General features: G+C 41.9%; 1 protein-coding gene across 1 annotated transcript in view; it reads left to right on the top strand.

The window, feature by feature from the left end:
* The window catches only part of LOC107188289, a 106739-nt gene extending 84277 nt beyond the window's left edge, over positions 1-22462 (top strand). Inside the window, 12 exon segments of the mRNA XM_015576558.1 lie at positions 10345-10486; positions 11309-11755; positions 12311-12461; positions 14602-15336; positions 16041-16262; positions 16708-17160; positions 17234-17365; positions 17475-17700; positions 18222-18374; positions 20347-20451; positions 20532-20694; positions 21189-22462. Coding sequence (XP_015432044.1) covers positions 10345-10486; positions 11309-11755; positions 12311-12461; positions 14602-15336; positions 16041-16262; positions 16708-17160; positions 17234-17365; positions 17475-17700; positions 18222-18374; positions 20347-20451; positions 20532-20694; positions 21189-21486 — 3227 coding nt within the window. The 3' untranslated portion in view covers positions 21487-22462.
* Positions 22463-24676: the final 2214 nt, after the last annotated feature.

Raw genomic sequence — 24676 nt, 5'->3', positions numbered from 1 at the left:
TGTATATAGTTACTATACAGGAAAACATTTTTGAATTTTAAGATAATTGAACCAAATTGTTTGTGGACTCATTTTTTCCAGACATTTCAAGGTCAGCGTCAGGTTTTTATAGATAATTTTATAATTTTTTTACGCCTGAAACGAATCCGGCAAGCATCATAAAAAATAATTTTTCTTCTTCTAAACCAAAGAAACATTAAGAAAATATCATTTCCCTTCATTACGACTGCATAGTTCTATTTATGACGTCTGCACTGATGGTTAAGCATACTACAAAATTTTAACGACCAATCAGCCAACGGTAGAATAATTTAAGCTGATCACGTTTCGTGGTCGACCCTGTATAGTTTCGAAGATTTAAAATGGAAAGAACGATAATGGCCAGGAAATGAATCGTTTTGTGGACAACAGACAGCAGGGTGAATATCGACAAAGTGAACAGATATAAATGCTCGGTTTCGCCAGAGAGGAAACTTTCGAGAGATGTGGCCATTGGGGTCACGGAAAGTAGCAGCAGCTAGGGGGAGGAAAAAAAAGGGTAAGCTGAAAACCGGACCGAGCAAAGAACGTCGCGAATTAAGCAGATGAACTCGCACGAGAACTTTTCGCATCGGGCTGGGGAAGAAAAAGGAGCTGGTTTCCTCGGGACGGGTTTCGAGCCGGCTGAAAGCGGAAGTGGCGGACAGGGTGGTCGCTGGGTAGCTGAAGATGAAGCAGCGAAACGAAGATAAGTAAGTAGGCCAAGTCGGAAGAAAACAAATAAAAAAAGACGACCGGAAAAGGAGCGTTTCGGAATAGACGACTTCTCATTGTTCTAAGTTCCTGCGCGCTTCCGGTGTGTTCGGTATTCCGAGCGTATACAGCAAAGGAAGACCCAAAGGAAACTTGAATAAAAAGTAACGAAACGGGGGTAAAAAAAGCGAATGGATTGCCAGGAAAGATGAACGAGCAATAAGACGGCTGAAACTTGAATTACGGAACCGGTGATCCTTCGAACTGCGACGGCTTAAAGTGAAAGAAAAATTCTCGCTGGCTTCTTATCGACGATCGACATATAGAGTCCGCGGTGACGAAGAAAGATCGAAAAAATACGGTAAAAGATCTCGGCGAGGTAAGCGCCAGAAGAAATCCTTGGAGGAAGATTTTTCTTGACCGACGTTAATTGCTCGTTTCCAGAAGAACAAAAAAGGACGAGCCGGGCTGATGCGATCTGTTCGTTTTTATGGGACTCGGTCGTTAAACGGTGAACCTTTTCCCGAACAGTTTGCTTGATTAAACCGCCCTGACCTTCGTGATTCGTTCGGATTAAAAAAACCGGGGGGGGAAACTGTGATTAACGGTGACTTCCGATCTTTATTCGTATTCGGATGGTGAAACGAATTAACCAGGGAACGACTGGATATTTTGTACAGAGGAATTTACTTTCGGAACCTTTCACTACCGTACAATATTTGATATAAATATATTTGTGGAATAATATTAATGGATACAAGACGGAGTATTATCAGTATATATGTGCTGAATTCACAGGATCGAAGTTATTTGGGATTTACTTTTTGGAAGATAAGTAATGGAACAGATGAAAATATTCAAACATAAAAAAGACGTTTTGTTGGAAATGAAAGTGAGTATAAAGTATCTATCCAAACCCGTGACAACTTGGGGTACACTCTACTGCATACTATACGTAAACAGTTGAATAAAAAAATCTAAAAATAAATAAACAAAGCAAAACAAAAATCGACCAAAAATACAATATACACGGTGTTTTCTTCCAGACGTATTTACACCTACTGCGTTCGTATTTTCAACAATTAACATTCTTGATTTTTATCTCATTGTTCTAAGTCCCTGTTCGCCACGTAGAATCCACCCTGTGAAAGTGTCGGACATTTTTCTTACAAACCCTCTACAAACGTCCAACAACCAACAAGACTGTGTACACATCAAACAAACTTCTGTACACATTATTTTATTACCACGTATTGCTAACTCGATTGTACCAACGTTCAATTGGACACGACCGCGAAGAATATACAAATTCCTCCTCTCGCGACCAAGACCACAGAATAGAAAGAACGGGAGCGTAATAATTCGCGTTACGACGGTAAATAAAAACGTCTCTCCATTCCGACTATGCTCACAGCATGGACAAACGGGATTGGCAATTAAGTCGAAGACACGGTCTGCGCTGGGCGGCTTAATCAACGAGTTAAATTGTGACTCGGTCCGATCTTCTTTCCATCCAGTCGTTCCTTGTTCCCACGACCGTTCTCCACGAGTCGTCGGGACAAATTGAAACGAGTCAATTAATACCGAAGGAAAGACGACGACGACGACGACGAAGAAGAGAAATGGGGGTCTCGCGTGCGGTGGATCTAGAAAGGAGGCTCTAGAGGGAAATAATAAAAATTCGAATCGACCAAGCTATTGGTTCGGAACAAAAGTGGAGGGATGGTAGAGGCGTGAAACGAGGGAAGCGATTTATTGGAAACGGCTGTTTCCATGGGGAAGGGAATTTTGGTAGTCACCTTGGCCACAGAACGATTACGACAATTAAAGCGTTTCTGAGGATGAGGGCCGACGACGGAGAAGAAGGTAGCTGGGGCCTTGCTGCGAGGAGGAGGACGATCATTAGAGTAATTGCTACCTCGTCGCGAAGCGGGTCAACAGTTTTTTTTTTCTCATTCCGGCCCGCCGTTTCGTGCACGTTGATGGATAAACCAGCCCCGTGACACGGGGCCCCCTTGGCCCGTCGATGGGAGCCTCGATACGCGTGAAAGCGATGTGAAATCGTGGCGAACGAGAGACGAAGGATAAACGTATTGACGTAACACCATTAGGAGTATTGAATATTGCAATATATTCCAAAGAAGCTTCGAAGACAGACGAGTGTAATAAGAAAATGATACGAATATCGAGGCGTTTCAAATTTAAAGCCTCAGAAGTGATAAACAGAGAAGAGAAAATGAAGAAAAAAAGTTCTTCGTCAACAAAACACTGTAATTCTTTTTCCGCGGCGCTCTCTTTAATCCAAACAACGAAAATTTTCATTCCCCTTGAACCACCTAGTGAAGTGTACCTTGCGAAATTTACGACTAAAATTGCTGAAATTTAAAATTACCGAATATTTTTTACAGCGAAATTGTTTACCTTTACCCATAATATTAGAGAGCTTAAAAATGTTGATTCTATCCATATTGGAAAGAAAAAATTCACTGCTTTTGCTTCGAATTCACAGGAACAATTTTCGTGAATGCGAAATAATGATAACTTACCCGGCGTTCGGTTTAAAATTGGAAGGAATAGCTTTCGGTAACGGGTGGACACGGCGGAGGCTCGTCGAGAGGTATCCATTTGAACGAGCACCAGCTGCTCCCGAATTTACAGAGCAACAACTTCTTTGCACGCCGGCCGAAGTGGACGGAAATTTCCGAATAGGCCCGGGCATCGAGGGAAACTAGGATAGCCGATGAAGGATGGATCCAGATGGAAGAGAGTGGGGGATATCTGGGTGAGAGGGTGGCACGGTAACAGTCGGCGTTACTTCCGCTTCCGCCCCAGTAATCAAATCTCCTGACTCAGTGGGCGCAAATTAAAATCGCTTCGACCTGGCGACAACCAAATGCGAATCCCAGCTGGCTTGTAAGGGCCAAAAAACACACCTCGATCTGGGAGAAAGTGACAAACAAAGGGTCTTTCATTATTAAAGTGTCGACTGAAATACATTTAACAGTTATAATGAATATTTATAATAATTTAATTTAAATATTATAATAGAGGGAGAATTGACTTGATCCGTTTAACGATGAGTACTTTGACCCTAAACAATTAGTTTAAATGAAAATCGCTGTAAAAGGATCGCGTGTATAACTGCATCTCTACTTTAATCTCCTGTCACGTGAAATTATATGAACATTTCGTTTTGGACGTTGTGCCAATGTTGTTCAATGTTGTTCAATGACAATCGAATGGTTAAAGATTACTATTTTTGAGACTTTTGTTCCAAACACTGAAACTGTTTTATGAGAAAATATTATCTAAATGTCTAAAGAAGAGGATAAACTGAAACCTTGTGAGACACTTATGATTGAAGCATCATTTGCCAACATTTGTCAGATATTGGAATAACGGAAAAACATGTCTATGTGAAACGATTCCATCGTTGTCCCTGGAATCGCATAAATTGAATTCTGTTTGTTCGGCCAAGTTACTGAGTTTGTCTTTGGACCACTCGGTAACATGTAAATACGAGAACACGCGACGAAGCTGGAAATCAAAATGGCAGAGTACACGAAACATCGCGTAAAATCGTTACCCGACAGTCAATATATCTGCACCTCACTGAATATTTCAATAATCATTAATTAGTAGTATTTTGTAATATTCGAAAATGGTCGTACGTGAATTACATTAAAAGACTTTCTTAGAACGATTATTATTTATACTTTACCGAACTTTGTGTCTGATCTGTTCGCCTCTCTACTTTTCGCTCAAATTCTACTTCGAGAATAAAACTGACCGCGACATTTTTCCCTGGAAAGAAAAACAAAACCGAAAGAACAGGTGGACGAATTGGAAACTGTTCATCCAAGACTGAACACAATCAGTAACTCATTGTATATTCCATTCGGTAACACAGACTTTAGTGTCTCTTTTTCTCCGATAGAGAATAGAAACTATCTACTTTCTTCCGCTTAGACTTTCATCTGATCTTTAGAACTCTAACTATAGTTTTACTATACTTTCTCCCCCGATACTTTCGCGGCGAGGATGAACCTAAAAATCTACCAACTAAGTTTGAAGTTAGATCGTGGTCTTGGAAAAAGGGGAAGGAAAATAACAGTAACTCCGAGTTGCAAAGTTAGTACTTTCAGCTGATTGTCCCATTAAAATCACAATTTAAAACCTGAAGATGGCGAAAGGATCTTACAATCTCTATTAAAGAAACATTAGTTTGCAAATACCTTTTTACTAAAACTGTTTGGATAGTAAAATATCTCAGCATATTCACAGATATTAATTGTTGATAAAAACTTCTCTGTTGTGTTGGTGTACCATTATTTATTTGAGTTGAAATCTAACCTAAATCATGGACGTTGTAACTGTCCCACGATTATTATTGCTGTCTGCTATTAATCCAAATTTACAAGTTTTGAACCACGTCTAATATTATTCTAAAGTTTCAACACCATGATAGCCCGTTTCATCGCAGCCTCGGGGCGAACATTCGTGTATATGTACATGTTTACCCTGTTTGTTTCTCATCAATTGATCTGTTGGCTAATTGTAAATTTGATTGGGGCAACCAGCTGCTACTCCGGGGCAACATTAATGTAATATTCCATGCTGCTTTTGTTGACATCTGGAAACATCGGCCAATAATGAATCTAAATAGGTCTGATTCGGAACCCATTTCCAAACGTGGCCATAATAGTTAAACCGAATTTTCCTTCCATCGTTACGACCACTATCCGATAAAAAAATTTGTTGTTATATTTTTGAAAACGCGTGACAAAGTTGTGGTACAAACTGGAAGAAACTAATATTCCAAATGGGAATACGATAACGGTGTTCTTAATTGTTTAAGCTTCATTCCCGAAGAAAGCTATTTCGAAAAAATCGACAAACGACATTTAACACTGAATACGATTAGATAAATTCAATTTGAAAATTGACTTCGCGGTCGGTAATCAAATAATCTCTCAAGTAAAATAGCCCGCAGTGTTAGACATGTTACAAGCGTATTTTCAAAAATTAATATCTCTGAAACGAAGCCTTGAACGTAATTTCGTCGTTCTTGATTTTCATTTCATTTTCCCATCTAGAATCCGCCCTCTGAAACTGTCCCATATTCTTTTACCAACACCGTCTATAAGTGACCAAATTCGTTAATTTATCAGATTTTCGTATTCCCAACAAGCTGTCCCGTTCACCAACCCGACAGAAATATAAACACGTTCATCTTCGATAGTACTAGCGTTAAATATTTACATATTTGCTCATCGATGACCCCCACGGACGGTCACTAACAAATCACTCGATCAACGTGTCAAACCCTGCGATCGAACGCAAAAAAATTCCTCCACTTCCGTTTCGTACCACGACTTTCGTCTCGCCGTGTACATCCTCCGTCCCGTACACCCGTAGCGAGTTCTAGAGTACGTTTTCTCTCCCCCGTAGAGTATCGATTTAGAAAGAGGACGCTCCTTTAGAAACACCCTCCGTTAGTTTGCCCGACGCGTAAGGGGCTCGAAGCGAGTTCGAGGCCTCGGTATCGCAAACGGGAAACGGCACACACGTACGTTTTTCGTTCCTTTATAGAACGAACGGCATACACACACACTCACGTTTCACGTTCGTCAATGGAACGAACGACAACCACGACACCGAACCGATACACACACGAGCGTGATCCACATTACACGAAAGGTACAGAGATCTGCGCCCACGAGTATTTCGCGGGTGAACACAAACAGAACGTGACACAAACGGGCGTACACACACGCAAACACGCACGCAACACGCACAGACTCTGTACGGGCACCATGGGAGCGGAGCCTGTGGCCACGATACCCCCGATTGATTGATGTGATTAGGGTACGAGATTCGACCCTCTCGTCGAGGACGAGCGGAAGCCACGGCCGATCGTCCATCCCCCTTCGAACCGCTGCAAACGGCGCGGCGAAATCAAAAAGGAGTTAGTAGCATGGGCATGTGTGTCTGTCCGTCTCTGTCCGAAATCGCAGCACGTTCACGTCGAATCTAATGATAATATGTGTTTATATATGTCTGCTGTGAACGTATACTTATGTATTATGTATATGTTTATAATCACTCGCGATCACGGTCTGCCTCGACGCGACGACGCGGGAGTACTGTTAGTGGAACCGTATTGAAAAGAATATTGAAGGATACGAATTCGGTACCGAGGTGGGGTAGAGGGTTAATCTCTTCAGTGGGGATGTTTGTGTTTCTGAATAGGCAAATTGGTAGAATTTTCAGTGGAAATGAAAATTATGTCTGTTGCTCTGGTACTGAGGTAAATTTTTAATGAATGTTAATTCAATTAACACTGATCGTACCGACCGTCAAATGACCGGTTTTAAATACTCTTTACGACGTTTAAGTCTCGGCACGGTTAGTGTTAACTAAACATTATTTAGTAATGAATGTAACTCTTGTAATGAAAAATGCCATATAGAGACCATTTAATCTTACATCTAATAAAATTTCGTACAGTGTTCATCGAGTGCCGGCATCAAAACGATCATTTCACGTGGAACAACCTAATATAAAATTTGAAAATGATACTAGATTAATATTTCGCTGTTCTCTTTTTTTTTTTTTTTTTAATATTTTCTAATCTGATCCTCAGCTAGGGTGTGTTATTTACGTCGGTCGTTGGGGGGTGACAAGGTCGCTCTGCAAAAGTTTCCTTAAACGCGTCGTTTTTTTTCCCCCCCCCCCCCACCGTTGTTCTCTCGAATTGCCACGCCGAGCCAGACCGTAGTCGTATAATTGTACCTAACCCACCACGACTCACGCCGAGCTTCTGCACGCTTACGAGGTGGCTGCCAAGAAACCGTGACCTCTGAGTGCTCAGTTCGATGGTTGTTACACTGTTAGATGTGCATGAGCCTATATCGGTTACGATAAACATAAAAAGGGTAACTTGTACACGAATGTTGATCGGTTCTCATTGTTTCGAATCCCGCCTCAATTAAGTATACGTTAAGCACAAGTATTCGGAATTTTCCTTAATATAAAATACTTTCTCTATTCCTAAAAAAATTACCTGGTGTGTTAAGTTAATAAATAACGTTCGGTGTATATTTCAATGATCTCGTGTAATGTACGATTCATTGGTGAACTTTACGGTTTTTTTTTTCTGGTGTTCGGTGTCGTTACGCGGAAAGAAAAATTGTTTAACCATTACGCATTCTTTCATGCCACCCTGAGTTTAAGGTAAAACGTGATTTAACGAGAATGTACCCGCCTGTTGTCCATCATCCAAGAACACGAACACAAAGCGGAGAATTAAAGTGTAAAACGATTTAATTTTCTCCGCGAGCTTGCGTTCCTGAAAAACAAGAAATGCTGCTTTTGACGCTGCCACGCGAGCACAAAAGCGTGTGCAGAGTTCAGAAAAGGTAAAACAACAGTGGGTTCTATGAAAATGTTCAAAACGATGCTCCCAATTTTATGCTCTGGGGAATGTTTTTTTTTTTTTGGAGCCACGAATGTTCTCTCGCTTATAATGTACCTTTGTTCACGAATCGCTTTTAAGTTATTTCCGAGCGAAATGTTATCCGTTCTACGAGTAAAACCGGTGGAATTGCTTCGAAAGCTGATTCAACGATCGTAGTTCTACGATCGAACTACTATCACGACGGCAGTACGTTTTGAAGTCCAGAAGGAAGTGATTTCGTAACGGTGTAACTCGATCGCGTAAGACAGTAAACGTATATTGTCTGATCTCTCTTCAAAGTCACCGTTCAAGACTTTGCCATAAATCTGTTGATCCTACTTGAAACTCTCGAATATTACAAGAACAACCGATTAGAGAAACAAAAATGTTTCTTAAACATTACGAAGAGTATCCTAATAATACTACTTAACAACTTTCAAATATTCAAAGGACAATAGAGTAGACAAACAAAATTCCATTCGTTTTCGATGTTCATTAGACTTTACATTACGTAGGTTATTCTGATATAATCGTTGTAAAATTCGATAAATCGTTGGAAATAGTAAAATGGAAAATATAGATTCGAATTTGTTCATATAGGGTCAGTTTTTGAGAAAATTGACCATTCGTCGGATAATTTCGTGTTCTCGAATGGATCTCGGTTAACGTGTCTGGTCATTACATACTATTTCTACTTACTACAATCATCAAACTACGAGCAATGAAAAAAAAACTTATAAATTAATTTCACATCAGAAGTTTACATGTATAACAATTAAGGAATACATAAGTACATTACCTGAATTCGATTTTATCTTAGACAAAAATTATACTATTCAGAGAATAGTATAAAGCAACAATTTATTAAACAGTGTACAAGGATTAATAAAATCAGGTTAAAATTTCTTGAAGACAACATCAACCTAGTAAAAAGTTTTAGTAATCTGAATTGAAGTAAACTTTCTCCCTAACGGAGTCTCATACGACGAGATCTTACTTTATATTTTTCGCACATTTTTTTGCACAAGAAATCACTCGTTACCGATTACATCAAGATTACCGTAACACTTTGTGTAATTCTCTGTAAAAGTGGTTCCCCGATTATCTTTGATAACACGTGTTTACATTGTCTCCGGGCAGGCAAACGGATCTGAACGAGTAGAACCGGTAAAAGTTTAATTGGCTCACGAAGGGCGCGACCCAGTTTCGAGACCCGTAACTGATCGTCCATACGGTTCCACGGGTAGATCGAGCACGCGAAACGGATCGTAACAACGTTTTAACGCGACGATTCTGAAAGCACACGCTCTCCAGTCCACGTAGAAGGTTCTGCGCATCAGTTTCGTGATTTTATTGCTCTTTTAGTGGTTCCGCCCAACGATCCGCTACTTCCTGTTTACCTCGTTCGCTACCTTGAACGATGTTCAGCTTGCGACTGAAGCGACACGCCAGGAATACCAGGAGAAGAAGAAATAAATCGATTAGTTGAAATGGATTTAGTGGTCTAGAGTCGTTGGAAAATAAATTGTCGAAAGTAATAGGTGGTTGGAAAATAAATTGTCAATCCAGATCCACATTTTTGGAGTAATAGATTGTCTGTTTAGATGATAATTTAAGTCTATACGCCTTTGGCGTAGACTGTAATGTAGATCAATGATTCTTCGTTGATGTTGAAATCAATCGAAGGAATCTCGTTTTTGGTCAGTAAAGATACTTCGTTAACGGGGATTAGAACTTACGGTTGAACTAACTACGCTGGAAAAAAGGTTTATTTTAAAATGGAATAAGCATCGATATACTGCACAGTTAAGAATTTTCACGGGGAACATAATAAATAACTCAGAAAATCGAGGGAAGAAAAATTATCAATGAATAATTCAAATACGAGGCAGTATGCGGTTTTCGTTCGATTTCTTGGATATGGCGGCAGGTGACAATTTTCCTCGAGATACTAGAACAATCGTAAATGTTCTATCGATTGTCTCGATTGTTCCCGGTAAGTACAGAAACGGATAAGAAAATGATGAGGGACCGAGGCTTGGAGAAATTTTATTTCGAGATGTTTCGGTATTGTTTCGTGCGCGTTTCACGTCAGGCAATCCTTACCAAGAAGACAATTAACTAACAATCGATTCCCGCGTTAACTTCCACAGTGATCTGCGCCCAGGGACTGATCGCGAAAGACAAGAGCGGCACGTCTGATCCTTACGTGACGGTCCAAGTCGGGAAAGTGAAGAAGCGAACCAGAACGATGCCGAGGGAATTGAATCCGGTTTGGCACGAGAAGTTCTACTTGTGAGTAATCCCATTACCATTCGACGTACCCCGTGAAATATGCGTTTCTCCACTGTTTCACCGTAATGGAGGAGAGACAGACGAAAGGAAAATTAATTTCCAGCTTACGTGTATCGTGGCTGCTGGAGAACTCTCGTGGAATCACGAACCACCGCCAATTATTACTCGCTATTTACGTTTTGCAGAAGCAGACGATGAGGTTTCTTCTTTACGTACAAACGATAAATCGAATTATACACTTCGTGCAAAATAATCTCAGGCCTAGTTTAATTGAGAATCCTCGTGTTACGTAAATAGTAACATTTTAACATACAAATCTTAGTATCGAAACCTCAAGGACAAGAAAGAAAAATGATAAAACTAGAATTTCAAAATTTTCTACGATAGATTCAATTATAATTACAGGGATAATTGTAATGGAGAACCAATGTAATATTAGTATCGAAACCTCAAAGACAAAAAAGAAAAATGATAAAACTAGAATTTCAAAATTTTCTGTCAGATTCAATTATAATTACAGGGATAATTATAATGGAGAACCAATGTAATATTAGTATCGAAACCTCAAAGACAAGAAAGAAAAATGATAAAACTAGAATTTAAAAATTTTCTGTGATAGATTCAATTATAATTACAGGGATAATTATAATGGAGAACCAATGTAATCTTAGTATCGAAACCTCAAGGATAAAAAAGAAAACTGATAAAAATAAAATTGTTTGTGTTTGATTCAATTATAATTATAAACTATAAGAGGGAACCAAAAGAAGATTATAGGTTTAATGTGAGTCAGTCACCGGTAAATTCATTTCTTGTCCGTAGCGAGTGCCACAATTCGTCGGACCGAATAAAAGTGAGAGTCTGGGACGAGGACAACGACCTGAAATCGAAGTTACGGCAGAAACTGACGAGGGAGAGCGATGACTTCCTCGGGCAGACGATCATCGAGGTGAGAACGCTCAGCGGCGAGATGGACGTCTGGTACAATCTGGAGAAGAGGACGGACAAGAGCGCAGTGTCCGGCGCTATCAGGCTACATATCAGCGTGGAGATCAAAGGGGAGGAGAAGGTCGCGCCTTATCACGTCCAGTACACCTGCCTGCACGAAAACCTCTTCCACAGTCTGTGCGAGAAGAACGACGGAGTTGTGGGCCTGCCGCAGGCGAAAGGAGACGACGCTTGGAAAGTGTATTTCGACCCGCCTGGAGAAGAGCTTGTCGACGAATTCGCGATGCGATATGGTATCGAGAGTATCTACCAAGCAATGACGTAAGTGAAATTCACATTTCTAGTAAGGGAAAGGTGTCTAAAACGATCCGTTCAAGACGGAATTTATTTAAAAAATACAAATGCTCATTCTTTAAATAAAAGTAAAATAGTTTTTGTAAGTTAGTCTATCTATCTTATCATTGGGTTAAATACAATTTAGCTACGTGATCAATTATATGTTTCATTCACATTTCTTTGAAGGCATACTTAAGGATCATTTTGTAATGTATGTGTATAAAATGATCCCGAGGCATTATTTTACACCTACTGATAGTAAATACGACGTACATTAAAAAGTATTTTAGTTATTACATTTTATTTAAATAAAAACAGCTTTGACGCGTTGTGTTTTTGTTTCATACTGACGGGGCATTGTTGTAACTAAAATAAAAAACAATAATATAGCATATCGGTTAGGTTGAGTTGTATAATTCACTCGATTATAGTCCACGTATATGTAAAGAGCACAATTGTTGACATGTCTGCGATAATGTGACAATCGTTCAAAGAAAATCTATATTCTGTAATTACCAAATTTCTTTACGATCATTTCAGGCATTTCCACTGCCTTTCGACGAAGTACCTCTGCCCAGGTGTGCCAGCAGTAATGTCGACGCTTCTGGCGAATATAAACGCGTACTATGCTCATACCAGCGCGAGTTCCGCTGTTTCAGCCAGTGATAGATTCGCCGCCAGTAACTTCGGGGTGAGTACGGGGTCGAACATTGAACACTACGTTTATTCAAACGGGAGGAAAAGAGATAGGCGGAGGGTGAATAGCTGGAACACTGTGATTGAGAAATGCTCCTGCAATTTCCCAGTAGCCTAAACCATCCATTATTCCTACGCCGGTTCAAGTTGGCTGACCAAGAAACTTTAGAGCACACGTGCTCTCGTAGATCTATCAATTTCATTCTGAAACCCTCTATTAAGTTCCCTGTTTCTTCCATTTCTAATTTATCCTTTTATCTAGAAGAAGAAAACACTTGGGCTTGGAAATTCGAAACGCAAGATGCAAACTGCTCGCGTGCACCTTCGAATCTAATTAAGATTTTAATTAAGATTTTTCATATCTCAATTGCATTACGCCGATCTTGGGGAGAGATTATTTACGCTGAACCCCGAACGAGTGTCAACAATAGAATGACAATGTAACATGTACAGATTTAATTGATTAACTTGTTAAGTATTTCTGTGTCGTTAAAAAAGCATTTCGGTTATAGCGTAGCGCTATCGAATATAGAACACAGATTTTGTTTTTATGCCATTCGTGTCAGAGAGTGTTTTTACTAAAGTAATGGAAATTTTTCAAAAATATTGTTGGATGGAGACAAATGCTGTACCTGTTTTCAACGTTCTTGAATTATGCATGACTTCCCCTTTCCAAAGTGGACACGAATATGATCCAATAACTTTGTCTTCGTTGAGGATCTATAAAAAAATAGCTGAAGTTTCTCATCGGCGAAACAAGGTCAAATGAAACTTACAGCGTATAAAAGCTACCGTTACAAACAGTATCAACAAAATAAAAGAATCCAGATGAAACATAAAATTCAGAATTTTCAACAATGTCAGCGTATACAAATGAAGCAGATAAAACATTCCATAAAAAAAAGATTCTAATCTATTTGTACGATGCAATTAAATCCAAAATTTGTCATTATTTCTGAAGGAGAATTTTCTTTCTACTATATTCATTTGTTGTACGTAAAACATTGTCATGAGCTTCATAAAGAAAGGACAAAGGAAATTCTTGCAAGCAAGAAAGCTCTATTGATCGTGAAATATTAATGGAAATACCATCTACGGAAAGAAAGGGAGTATTCGACATCATCTTTATTGATGACATCGTCGGGTTTGGCTTCCAACCATGTCTGACCTGGTACTTGGTAAATCTTTTCCCAAGGATCAGAAGCTTTTTTCTCCGTTCGGATTTTCATTTTTCTTCTTGATCCCGAATATCCACAGATTCTTTTCCCGCGAACACCTTTGGGAACAAGAAGGTCAACTAACCATAAACAATAATATTGGCTTATTCAACTGAATTATCAAGGGAAGTCTGTTACGTCTCGAAATAAAATGAGGGTAAATAGTAAGGGTAGCCACTTTTTCCAAAAAATGAAGGGGAAAGGATAGTGCGAGACTTTTATGTGGAACTAGGAAACAAAAGGACTTTTATCTTCTTGTAAATACAATTTAATTAGATTAAAATCATATTTTAATTAAAAGGTACCTGAAATTGATTTTTAAATCCACATTCAATATCGTAGAGATTTTCCCAATACGATTACCATTCCATTAAAATATTTATTATTTCGTTCACCCCACCACCAGCCGTGCAATTTATATAAATTATTGTCTGAGCAGACCAACGTAGGAGAACTTACAACAAACATTAATTTACATTTCCAGATTACACGTGATTATTAAAAAGAACTGTATACTTGATAAAACAAGCAAAAGTAACAGTACTTATTCTATAAACTTAATACCATAGGATGAAATTTAAAACAAAAATAAAACTATAATAACGCGTCTTTAACAATTTATAATTTCATGAATCAAACACATCGATTCACTGTTTCCAAGCCCACAACATGTCAGCCTCTTTTTCTAAACTTCCTTTCCGAATTTACTCCAAGTTCAGAAATTTACCGCCAAGACGGCCATAATGTGATTCCCGATCGTTCCACCCCCGTCCGGAAAATGGCCGCGGAAAGACCCGGAGGCTTGCCTCCCCGCAGTTACGGTTCGCCATAATTTATGGAAACTCGATACACACCGGGCGTAACACATTTTCCACCCGCTCGGTGTTCATGAGCCCCCTCGTCTGTGTTCCGTTCCAGAAAGAGAAGTTCGTGAAATTACTGGATCAGCTGCACAATTCCCTGCGAATCGATCTCTCGATGTACAGAAACAATTTCCCGGCGTCGAGCCAGGAGAAGCTGATGGATCTGAAGAGCACGGTCGATCTGTTGACCAGCATCACGTTCTTCCGTATGAAGGTCCAGGAATTGTCGAGTCCGCCGCGTGCCAGCACGGTGGTAAAGGATTGCGTGAAAGCGTGCCTTCGTTCGACGTATCAGTTCCTGTTCGAGAATTGCTACGACATCTACAACAGGGAGTTCCAGGTGGATCCGAGCGAGGCGAAACGCGACGCGGAGGATCACGGTCCACGTCTCGAGTCGCTCGACTTCTGGCACAAGCTGATCGCGTTGATCGTCTCGGTGATCGAGGAGGACAAGAACAGTTACGCCCCGGTGCTGAATCAATTCCCGCAGGAGCTGAACATCGGCCAGCTGTCCGCGGCCACTATGTGGTCGTTGTTCGCGGTGGACATGAAGTACGCGCTGGAGGAGCACGAGCAGCACAGGCTGTGCAAGTCCTCGGCCTACATGAACCTACACTTCAAGGTGAAGTGGTTGCACACGAACTACGTGAAGGACGTGCCGCCGTACAAGGGCGCGGTGCCGGAATACCCGGCGTGGTTCGAGCCGTTCGTGATGCAATGGCTGAACGAGAACGACGACGTTTCATTAGAATATCTCCATGGTGCCTTCAACAGAGACAAGAAGGACGGAGTGAGTGTCGTGTTTATTTTTCTTTCTCCTTGTATCTGCCACGATTCGACGGTAGCCGCATTTGGACTACAGTAAATCCACGATAAGTGTTCGAAGATTCTTCGACATTCAGAGGTAGAGGTCCCCGGGTGGAGCACTGATTTTTTAATTTGATTTATCACAGTGATAGAGCTTGGAATTCTGAAGATAATTATATCTGTTGCAGCTGCATATGACCATTAGTTTATGGAATATTTAATGTTCCGTGGCGACGACCCTTCGAACAATTATCAAGAATTTACTGTATGGCCTAGGTTGGATCACTAGTGTAAATTTGACTGTCTAAGCAATTTGCGCCGTATGATAGAAAATATGCGTTATACAGAGTGTTCTAAAAAGAAGGGAGAATCCGGAACATGGATATTCCTTATGTACATACAAATCGAAAAGTATTTTACCATCTTTTGGGACTATCTTGATAGATTGTACTCTCTTTTTGGGACACCCAGTGTATTAAGTTAGTCAATGGAATCACCACTATCATACACGTATTGTCTATTACACGGCAAAAATTGTTTACACGTGACAAGTTACAGTAGTAGTCCAACTTAGGCGATGATCCAAAATTGGCAAGCTTTCCCTAGATGTTTCGCTGTTGGAACATTCGAAGTTCAACCAAGTTCGATTTACTGGTGAATTATAATATCGTGAATTCTCTTTTACAGTTCCAAAAGAGCAGCGAGCACGCGCTGTTCAGTGTCTCCGTCGTCGACGTCTTCACGCAATTAACCCAATGTTTCGACGTGGTCTCGAAGCTCGAGTGTCCCGATCCGGAGATTTGGAAGAGGTATATGAAACGGTTCGCGAAGACCATCGTGAAAGTTTTGGTCGCTTACGCGGACATCGTGAAGAAAGAGTTCCCGAGTCATCTGAAGGAGGAACGAATTGTACGTGACATATCCCTCTGTCAAGGGAAGGCACAGAAGTGTCCCCCTCCGATTTTTATGAAACTTCGTATGTCTGTTAAGCAGTCAAAAAAAGGGATACGTATTTTTTCTTATAAACAAATTATACTTTGGACAATTTGTTAGCACCATATTATTCTACACAAAAAACCGTAAACCTCGTCCATTAAAAGTTTTCATGTATCTCCTCTGGTTTTCGAGATAGTACTTTCGGGTCGAAACTTCGAGGGGTGGTTCCACCCCTTAAAATCGCGTCCCAGCCGATTAAAAAAAAATACGCATCCCTTATTTTTGACTGTTTAACAAACATACGAAATTTCATCAAAATCGGAGGGGGACACTTCCGTGCCTTCCCTTGTGAGAGTTAATAATTAAAATTCCTAGAAGACATTATGACTGATGTATGACTGAAATAATTGTATTACAGGCCTGTATACTGATGAACAACATCCAACAACTTCGAGTACAATTAGAAAAGATGTTCGAGTCGATGGGTGGCGAGAAATTGGAGGAGGACGCGGCGAACATATTGAAGGAGTTACAGCAACAACTGAACGGCGCGCTCGACGATCTGGCGATGCTGTTCGCGAAGAGTCTGGAGCCGAGGATAACAGCCTCGGTGAAAGAATTAGGGGACTTGTTGCTGGCCGTCAAGGACGGTGGACACTCGCAGTTGTCGCAACCCGCCCAGAGGAACAACGTCGCCGTGGAAGCGGACGAAGTACTGCGACCGTTGATGGTTCTTCTCGATGGAAGCCTCTCGTTGTACGCCGAGTCGTGCGAGAAAACTGTGCTGAAGAGGCTGCTTAAAGAACTGTGGAAGATCGTCATGAGAATTCTGGAGAAAACGGTTGTGCTGCCACCTATGTCGGATAAGAGTGTACGTGTTCGATGAATTTAAGATTAACAAGAGATTTATTGCTGAGTAAAATATTTATTTGTCGATTTTACAGATGATGTTCAAGAATCTGACGGACAACGCGAAGAATCTGGCCGCGAACGCCAAGATAGAGGACATGTCGAAGCTGTTCAAGAACCACATAGCGGGCAAACCGGATGTGAAGAATGCTCTGAGCGGTGTGATGGTGAGTAATAGATTTAATTTCATTTTTATGTCGAAGACACAGCAGTGGATAAGGTGACCTTGATCTTGATCCGAGTAGAATGATATTACCGAAATTCTTATTTCTCCAGGATATTTCCAAGGAAGTTGAGAAGAATCTGTCGCCGAAACAATGCGCGGTTCTCGAGGTCGCCCTCGACACGATCAAGCAGTACTTCCATGCTGGTGGAAACGGCCTGAAGAGAACGTTCTTGGACAAATCGTCGGAGCTGCAGAGCTTGCGATACGCTCTTAGCTTATACACGCAGACAACGGACACCCTTATCCAGACCTTCGTGAAATCGCAGATCAACCAAGGTGAGCTGATATTTAAATACCATGCCTTTAACTAATACCTCCGTGTGCCTAAATCTTTTTCCCGTATACTGGTAGGTAACACGTATTTTTAATAACGAAGAATGGATCCTTTTTTCTGTTGAGAATTGTAAAGACTACAAAATTTTTCTATTTATTTCACTACTATCGCAAAATTTCAATGGAAGCCAATTACCTAAAAATCATGGATGAGAAAAAGAATATTCCATAGGGTTTCGAATTGGCTCTTGCAATAAATTCGCTATCATTCGCACCATAGCATTTCATCCAAATTCCGTCAGAAATTACTGTATTCGGTAGGACGTTAAATGATATCGTATCAGTCACGTTCCAAATCAAGTTTCATTTTCGCCACGAACACACATATACACACACACGCATTATGTCACCTCCTGGTTATTCATTGTCGAATACACACACGTTCGCAAAACCGGGTTTAGCCGACGTTACCGTTCCCTCTGTTGATCAAACTCCAACCGACGTAACGTGAATTGTCGCGACAGTGCCGCTGAACAATGCGTCAAAGCTACGTCAGCGTCAGCGTTCGATGAGCAGCGAGAGGGGTGGTGACGAAGGGGATGGAGCCGAGGGTATGGAAAGCCTCGAGGAACCCCTTCGCCAGAGCAAGCCCTCTCTCCGTCGAGAGAGTCGACAAGGTACCAAGAGAGCAACTGCTCTTAGAGCAGAAGCCTCGGAAAAACAATTCTTGGCTGATCCTCGGTCACTTTCGACATCTAGGCGCTCGTTTAGGACGTAGTTGGACTGTTCGTTATTTGCATTATTCACCGAGCTGTCTCGTAGGGACAACAAATTTCTTCTACACAATTTTATTCTCATTTTGTTTCTGTTTTTTTTTCAATTATCCAATACATACCATCGTTCTTCATACGATAAGACACGTGTTTAAGTTCTTTTTTTGTTTTTTTTTTGGTTCAGTTAATCGTTCCACGCGTTGGCTGTCATGCAAGACTCCTTTTCTCGCCGATGATACGAATCCTATGAACAAATTTTCAAAGTTTCTATAACACACATTCATACGTCATATACTTCGATCTAAAATCCCTTTGGTAAAGGTTGCGTTGCGGCCACCGCGTACAGATCCTTTCGGTGCTATGGCAGCTTGTAACAGTTTATCGTAACTGTATTGTAACTTAGAAGCGTCCAGATACAGCCAGTACGCCAAGACCTTAGACGCTCCGCCCGTTTCGTAAGCTAAGCTTCCTACAGCAGCATCAAAGTCAACTGGCGGTTTAAGGTCACAGGTGGACTGTTATATCGATTACATTCGATCCGTCTCTGGTATAAATTACAGTAATGAACCGTGACCTTGAACTGTCAATCGAGTTCAATACGACGATCGCCATAGAATCGAAAGGGTCGAGACAAGTCCCGAAGAGCTCTCGGTGAACGATAGTTGTATTAGGTAGCGCTGCTGCTGTCACTAATGCCGCTGTTGCTGCTACTACGGTGAATCTTTGCCATAATCTACAGTGCGCATCTTTCCAGTCATCATCTTCAAGGCTTTGATTACACACAATCACACACAGAGAGACACACACGTATCACAGATGTGAACTTTGTTCGATCGATCACTGGCCAGTTCACCGTAATCACTGTCCGACACGATCCATTCTGAAGAGAAAATCACCCACCACCAGCAGCTATACGTTCGGTACTATCTTTGTCGCCGTAAGCGTCGACCGATCACAAAAAAAAGTTTAGACATACTGAACTGTCGGGTGCAGCGTACCTGCACCACCAGCACATCGGCACCACGTATACACTACCTACCAAGGACAACAACCAAGATTACAGGCAAACTTGGTCAAGAGACGGACACGGGGCCATTACAGATATCCGTCTTTGCGATTCTCACGCATTCGACGAAGAAAAGACATTCGATTCCCTTAACCCTTTAAGTTGTTTTACTTCGTTTCGAAAACGTGCACTTGTGTGCTTAATTATTTTCAAGCTATAACGAGTATACTCGACTAAAAGCGGAGTAAATGCATTTGCTGTCGAATTGAAATAAATTCGAATAAAATGACAAAATTACTCTTGCGATTTGAGCGCCATGTGTTATCAAAGCAAAACTGGCTTATCAAACAGCCCTTGTGCATATACTGCTGCATATTTCTTTTGTTCGAGTGATTTTCTTTTCTTTGTCCTAAAATATTCTAAAATGTGTTGAAATTACAAATATGGTTTTTGTTTTACCTAAGTATTATTGTAAATAGCAAATGCAAATTTTTGTTCTGTTCAATAACGAGTACACTCGTCGTTAAAGAAAAATGTGGCATTTTTTCATGACAAGTATACTCGACGTGAACGTCGAAAGGGTTAACGCTTCGGAAAGGATCCTTTAATTCTTATCGATCCAAGACTGCACCTTCTCTGCTGAATACTCCAAAAGACAAATGTTTCATGCATACCGTTAGAGCATGTAATCTGCTCTAGAACATAGAATATTAGCATCTGAACTTTGAATATTAGCATCGAATAGAAGCGATCGAAGCTCTGTCTCTCTCTCTCTGTATCTCTCTCTATCTCTTTCTATTCCGTAGCGCCTAGCATCCGAGAAAATTGGTGAATTCGTGGAACGGTAAATCTGATCTAGCCTTTTTGAAGTTCCAGATACCGCAGGCTCGGAGGAAACTTCCGTGGGAGAGGTTAGCATCCAGGTGGATCTCTTCACGCATCCCGGAAGCGGTGAACAGAAGGTTACAGTGAAAGGTACATAATCGTTCTAACTACGTGAATCACTTTAAGTTCTCTAGAACATTCGTTAACCTGCGTATCTGGCGTTTTTCCAGTTGTTGCCGCGAATGATTTGAAGTGGCAACTCGCCACAGGAATGTTCAGGCCTTACGTCGAGGTGAATCTAATCGGGCCGAATCTCGCCGGAAAGAAGAGGAAACAATCGACAAAGTCGAAGAGCAATAACTGGTCGCCGCAATTCAACGAGAGCTTCGACTTGTAAGTAGAGAGCACGTTAAGACACGGATCGGTAGTTACTACCCATTACAATCAATGATCCTGTACAAATTAACTAAAACCCCTAGAATTGAAAGAAACCATTATGATTATTCTTGTAAAGAGCAAAACGAAAACAGGATTCGTAACTTCTGGGGTAAATAGTACACCCATACCTCGCTTTACAGCCTACATACGTTCCGGAAAAGTTTATTTTGATACAAACGAATCGATTATTTTGATACAAATCGATACAAAAATGCTTATTTTTTTTTGGCCGTATAACGAAACATTGTGGGCCGTAAATTGAAAAAGTGCCATTATTAAAAAAGGCCGTTATAGCGAGGTATAGGTGTACTTGCCAAAAAAATGTTTGACGAGTACTATTTACCCCAGCAGTTTTTTCTTTCACCCTTTTTAAATGGAAGTAACCATTAGCCCCGTGATAGCGTTCTCAGAATTCCGTAATAACTGATTGGTTTTGCTTCGCTATCCAGTATGATCGGCAACGAGCAACAGCAACTGGACTTCCACGAGCTGCACATCTGCGTGAAGGACTACTGCTTCGCCAGGGAGGACAGGCTGGTCGGTGTCGCGGTGATGCAGCTCAAGGACATCGTCGAGGAGGGCTCGTGCGCTTGCTGGTTGTCGCTCGGCAAACGGATCCAGATGGACGAGACCGGCTGGACGATCCTGAGAATCCTGTCACAGAGGAACAACGACGAGATCGCGAAGGAGTTCGTGAAGCTGAAGAGCGACATCAGGCAGGAGACACCGTTGCCGAATCCCACCTGAAGCGCAGATACCAAAACGTTAAAAGCCGACAGCGAGAAGCGATGATGCGTCCCTCGAGTTTGGAAAGAGCTCGAGGGGTGAGAACGGGAGGGAGCATTGTCCACAATGGGGAAGACTAAGAGAAGCGTTCGGCCGTTGTTGTCGAGAATATCAAAGGTCAAGGATCGTTGTCGTTGACGAGCAGTGCAACAAACACCGGGAACACACACGGAGAGAGACAACACCATATGTACAGAGAAAAGAAGGGAAAACAGAAAATCGCCGACGAGAACGATCGGCCAATCCCCGAGTCCCATTCGGCTCGTACCAACTCGTTCGAACGGGTCGAAGATTCAAGAAGGCAAGAACATCTTACTTCCGGGGTTTCCCGCACAGCCAGCTTCCGGTCGAGCGTATTCTTCTCTCTCTTTTTTTACGAATCACAGAGCTTTAGTCCCGTCCCTAACGAAAAAAAAAAAAAAAAGAAGAAACAAACAAAGAAACAAAAGAATCGATCGAATAAAAAAGGACGACAGATCCTTTGGAAGAGAGATCTCCTTAGAATATATCGAAGCGAACCACGTTGAAGATTAAGCGCCCGGAATCGTAACACGTTCGTCCATCGGTTTTTACGGGATAAAAACGAAGGGGAAAGAGAGGAAAGCCGCCGATTTACCTCCCGCCACACTTTCGAGGTGCCCGCACCAGGCGACCGGTTCGATAGAAACGAGGCTCGGTACGGTGATTCGGTGAACGCAGAGGAACACAACGGACTCTTATTCGATTAAGTGCCGTGAAGAGGGGAGGAGACGATGCCTCGGGTATCGGCAAGAGAGTGTTCCGTATAAACGTGAAACCGTGAAAACAGTGCTGCCAGTACGCAATATATTTGGTAATATTCGTAACGTAAGGGAGGAGAAGGAGGAGAAGGAGGAAGAGAGTCGAATTAGACATAAAAAGTGCGTCCAACGCGATTGTACACCTCGACATCCACGGATCCCAAGGCGAGATACGTCGCGCTGTCCTGCAAAATACGTCGACGCGCGTGAACGGAAGACGAGAACGAGGGATTGTCGTAACGAGTGAGGGGTCCGAGATAGCGAAATCACGATCTGCCGATAAATCCAGACCGCGGATTCTGGTCGCGGTGTTTTCGTGAAACTTGCAAGCGGGTATCGCGGATGCTGCAACGAGGCGAATGTAACGGATTACTATATAAATATAGACCCTCGTGCGAGACGACGTTTTAGGCCGTTTGTTCGGGAAGACGAGTTTACTTGTAGATAAACACGTGGAAACCACATTGTTGACGAAGAAGTTTTTTCTAATAACAAATTTAAAACGTAGCATTGCGTACGACCAATAGGCGCGTCGCGGGGCCGCTCGCGGCGTGCCGTTAGTAATAAACAAAATTAGGCATTGTAATTGTAAAGTACGTTCTTATCGTAAGGAATTAACAAGAGATCGTAAGAGTCTGATTGGTGTGGTGAATGACCGAAACGAGGTCCGCTCGAAGGCTTCGAGAGCCCACGTTACTCCGTGAATCAGTCCCCCGGTCCTGTCCCCCGGATTGAATTTTGAGAAGACAAAAAACAAAAGAGAGAAAAAAGCAATCACACAGTGCTGTCCGCCGTCGATCCCCGGATCTCTGTACAATATCATGAAACCGAGAGCCTCGGATCCAGGAAGTCCGTGTCGAGGATTGTGTCCGCGAATCGACGACCAACAAACGTTTTTCGAAATTAACCTTTATATCGTTGTAGCTCTATAGTACTTAAATATTCATAATAACTTCGACACTCTACCGACGACCATTGCTTTTTGTGTGAGCGAGCAAAAACCAAATGTATACACGAGAATGGCGGAACGCAAGCTCTTCGAGAACAAAGGGAGGGAAAGACACAAATGAGAAACGGACGTTTAATACTCCTCTGTCTGTTCGCTCGATATCTCTCATCGATATTACTCTTGTATATAGATCGGATATCGTCCATTCGCGGAGAGGATCTCCAAGCCGACGATCTGGTCTGTTGTGCTCTCTCAATCTCTCGTACAAGACTTCCCCCTCCGTCGAAGATAAAGAAACACGGGAATCGAGGGCGTACGCGTTGAACGATCCCTCTTCGATCTGCCACAATCTGGACACGATCCACGTTTCCTAGGATTTGTCCTGAGACACCACGGATGTCCTTTCCGTTTCGCCGTTCCCAACGTCGTTCGAAAGCGACGTTTGTCGCCCCCGGTCTTCGCCTGCCCCCCCACGAACCTTCGATCGGACCTCACGGAGAAAACGTTCGAGAAAAAAGATATGCAAAAAAAACAGGAGAACTAATAATAACACGATGATGCACACACACGACTTTGAACCTAATGAATTTCATTCACCGGCCCGTTCGCGGCCCGGCCAGATATACAATTCCAGATGATTACATGATTATATTCAAAAAAGTTTCTACTACGTAGTACGTCTAGATTAATACTTACGTATTGTGTATAGTGTCTAAAAACGCTGATTGTAGGCTGCGAGCGCGGGATTTTCGTCTGGAGCAAATAACGCGAACGAGAGAAAAGAGAGCCACCCAGGAATAGCGTGTTCGGCCATCTTAGATAGAACCAAGGTGCTTTCCGTTAACCAGAATGACACCGTCAGTCGTGACTACACGCGACACAGGTCAGGCGCAAGGGAGTTTCGACGTGTTAGTACAATTTCATTTACGCTTGTGGAATTACCCTTGTCGCGACGACACGGGCGCGAGACTTTACGAAATTTCTCTCTTCTAACAACGCGATTTCACGTACTCGTGCGTGTTCCTCCGCGACCTCGTATCAATTGAAAATATCATAGGACAGAATAGAGACACGAGTTTTTAACCTGTTTTGTTCGTGATACGCGCCAAGACGTTCCGCGACGCGGTTAGAATCCCGTTTAGATCCAAAAAGTGCCCAGATCTGTGCCGTTCGATTCGAAAATAAAAAGAAAATATAATCTCCTGACGAAATATTCCTCGAGTATGAAACGTGTTCCGTGTCGTTCATCAGAGACACCCTAAGGTTCATCGTGTGATGTTTGAACTGTGTGGTTGCCTGTGGAACGAACTTGAACACGGTTCCGAGCTCGAGAGCATTCACACGTTGTCGAGGGGGAGGGGGGTGAGAACCGATAGGTGTCATTGACGTGAACAGATAAGTCAAAAAAGAAAGAAACGATACA

The sequence above is a fragment of the Dufourea novaeangliae genome, unplaced genomic scaffold (genome assembly GCF_001272555.1).
Source record: "Dufourea novaeangliae isolate 0120121106 unplaced genomic scaffold, ASM127255v1 scaffold118, whole genome shotgun sequence".
Lineage (NCBI taxonomy): Eukaryota > Metazoa > Arthropoda > Insecta > Hymenoptera > Halictidae > Dufourea > Dufourea novaeangliae.
The sequence above is the reverse complement of the archived record's forward strand: the minus strand, read 5'-3'. Positions and strand labels throughout refer to the sequence as shown.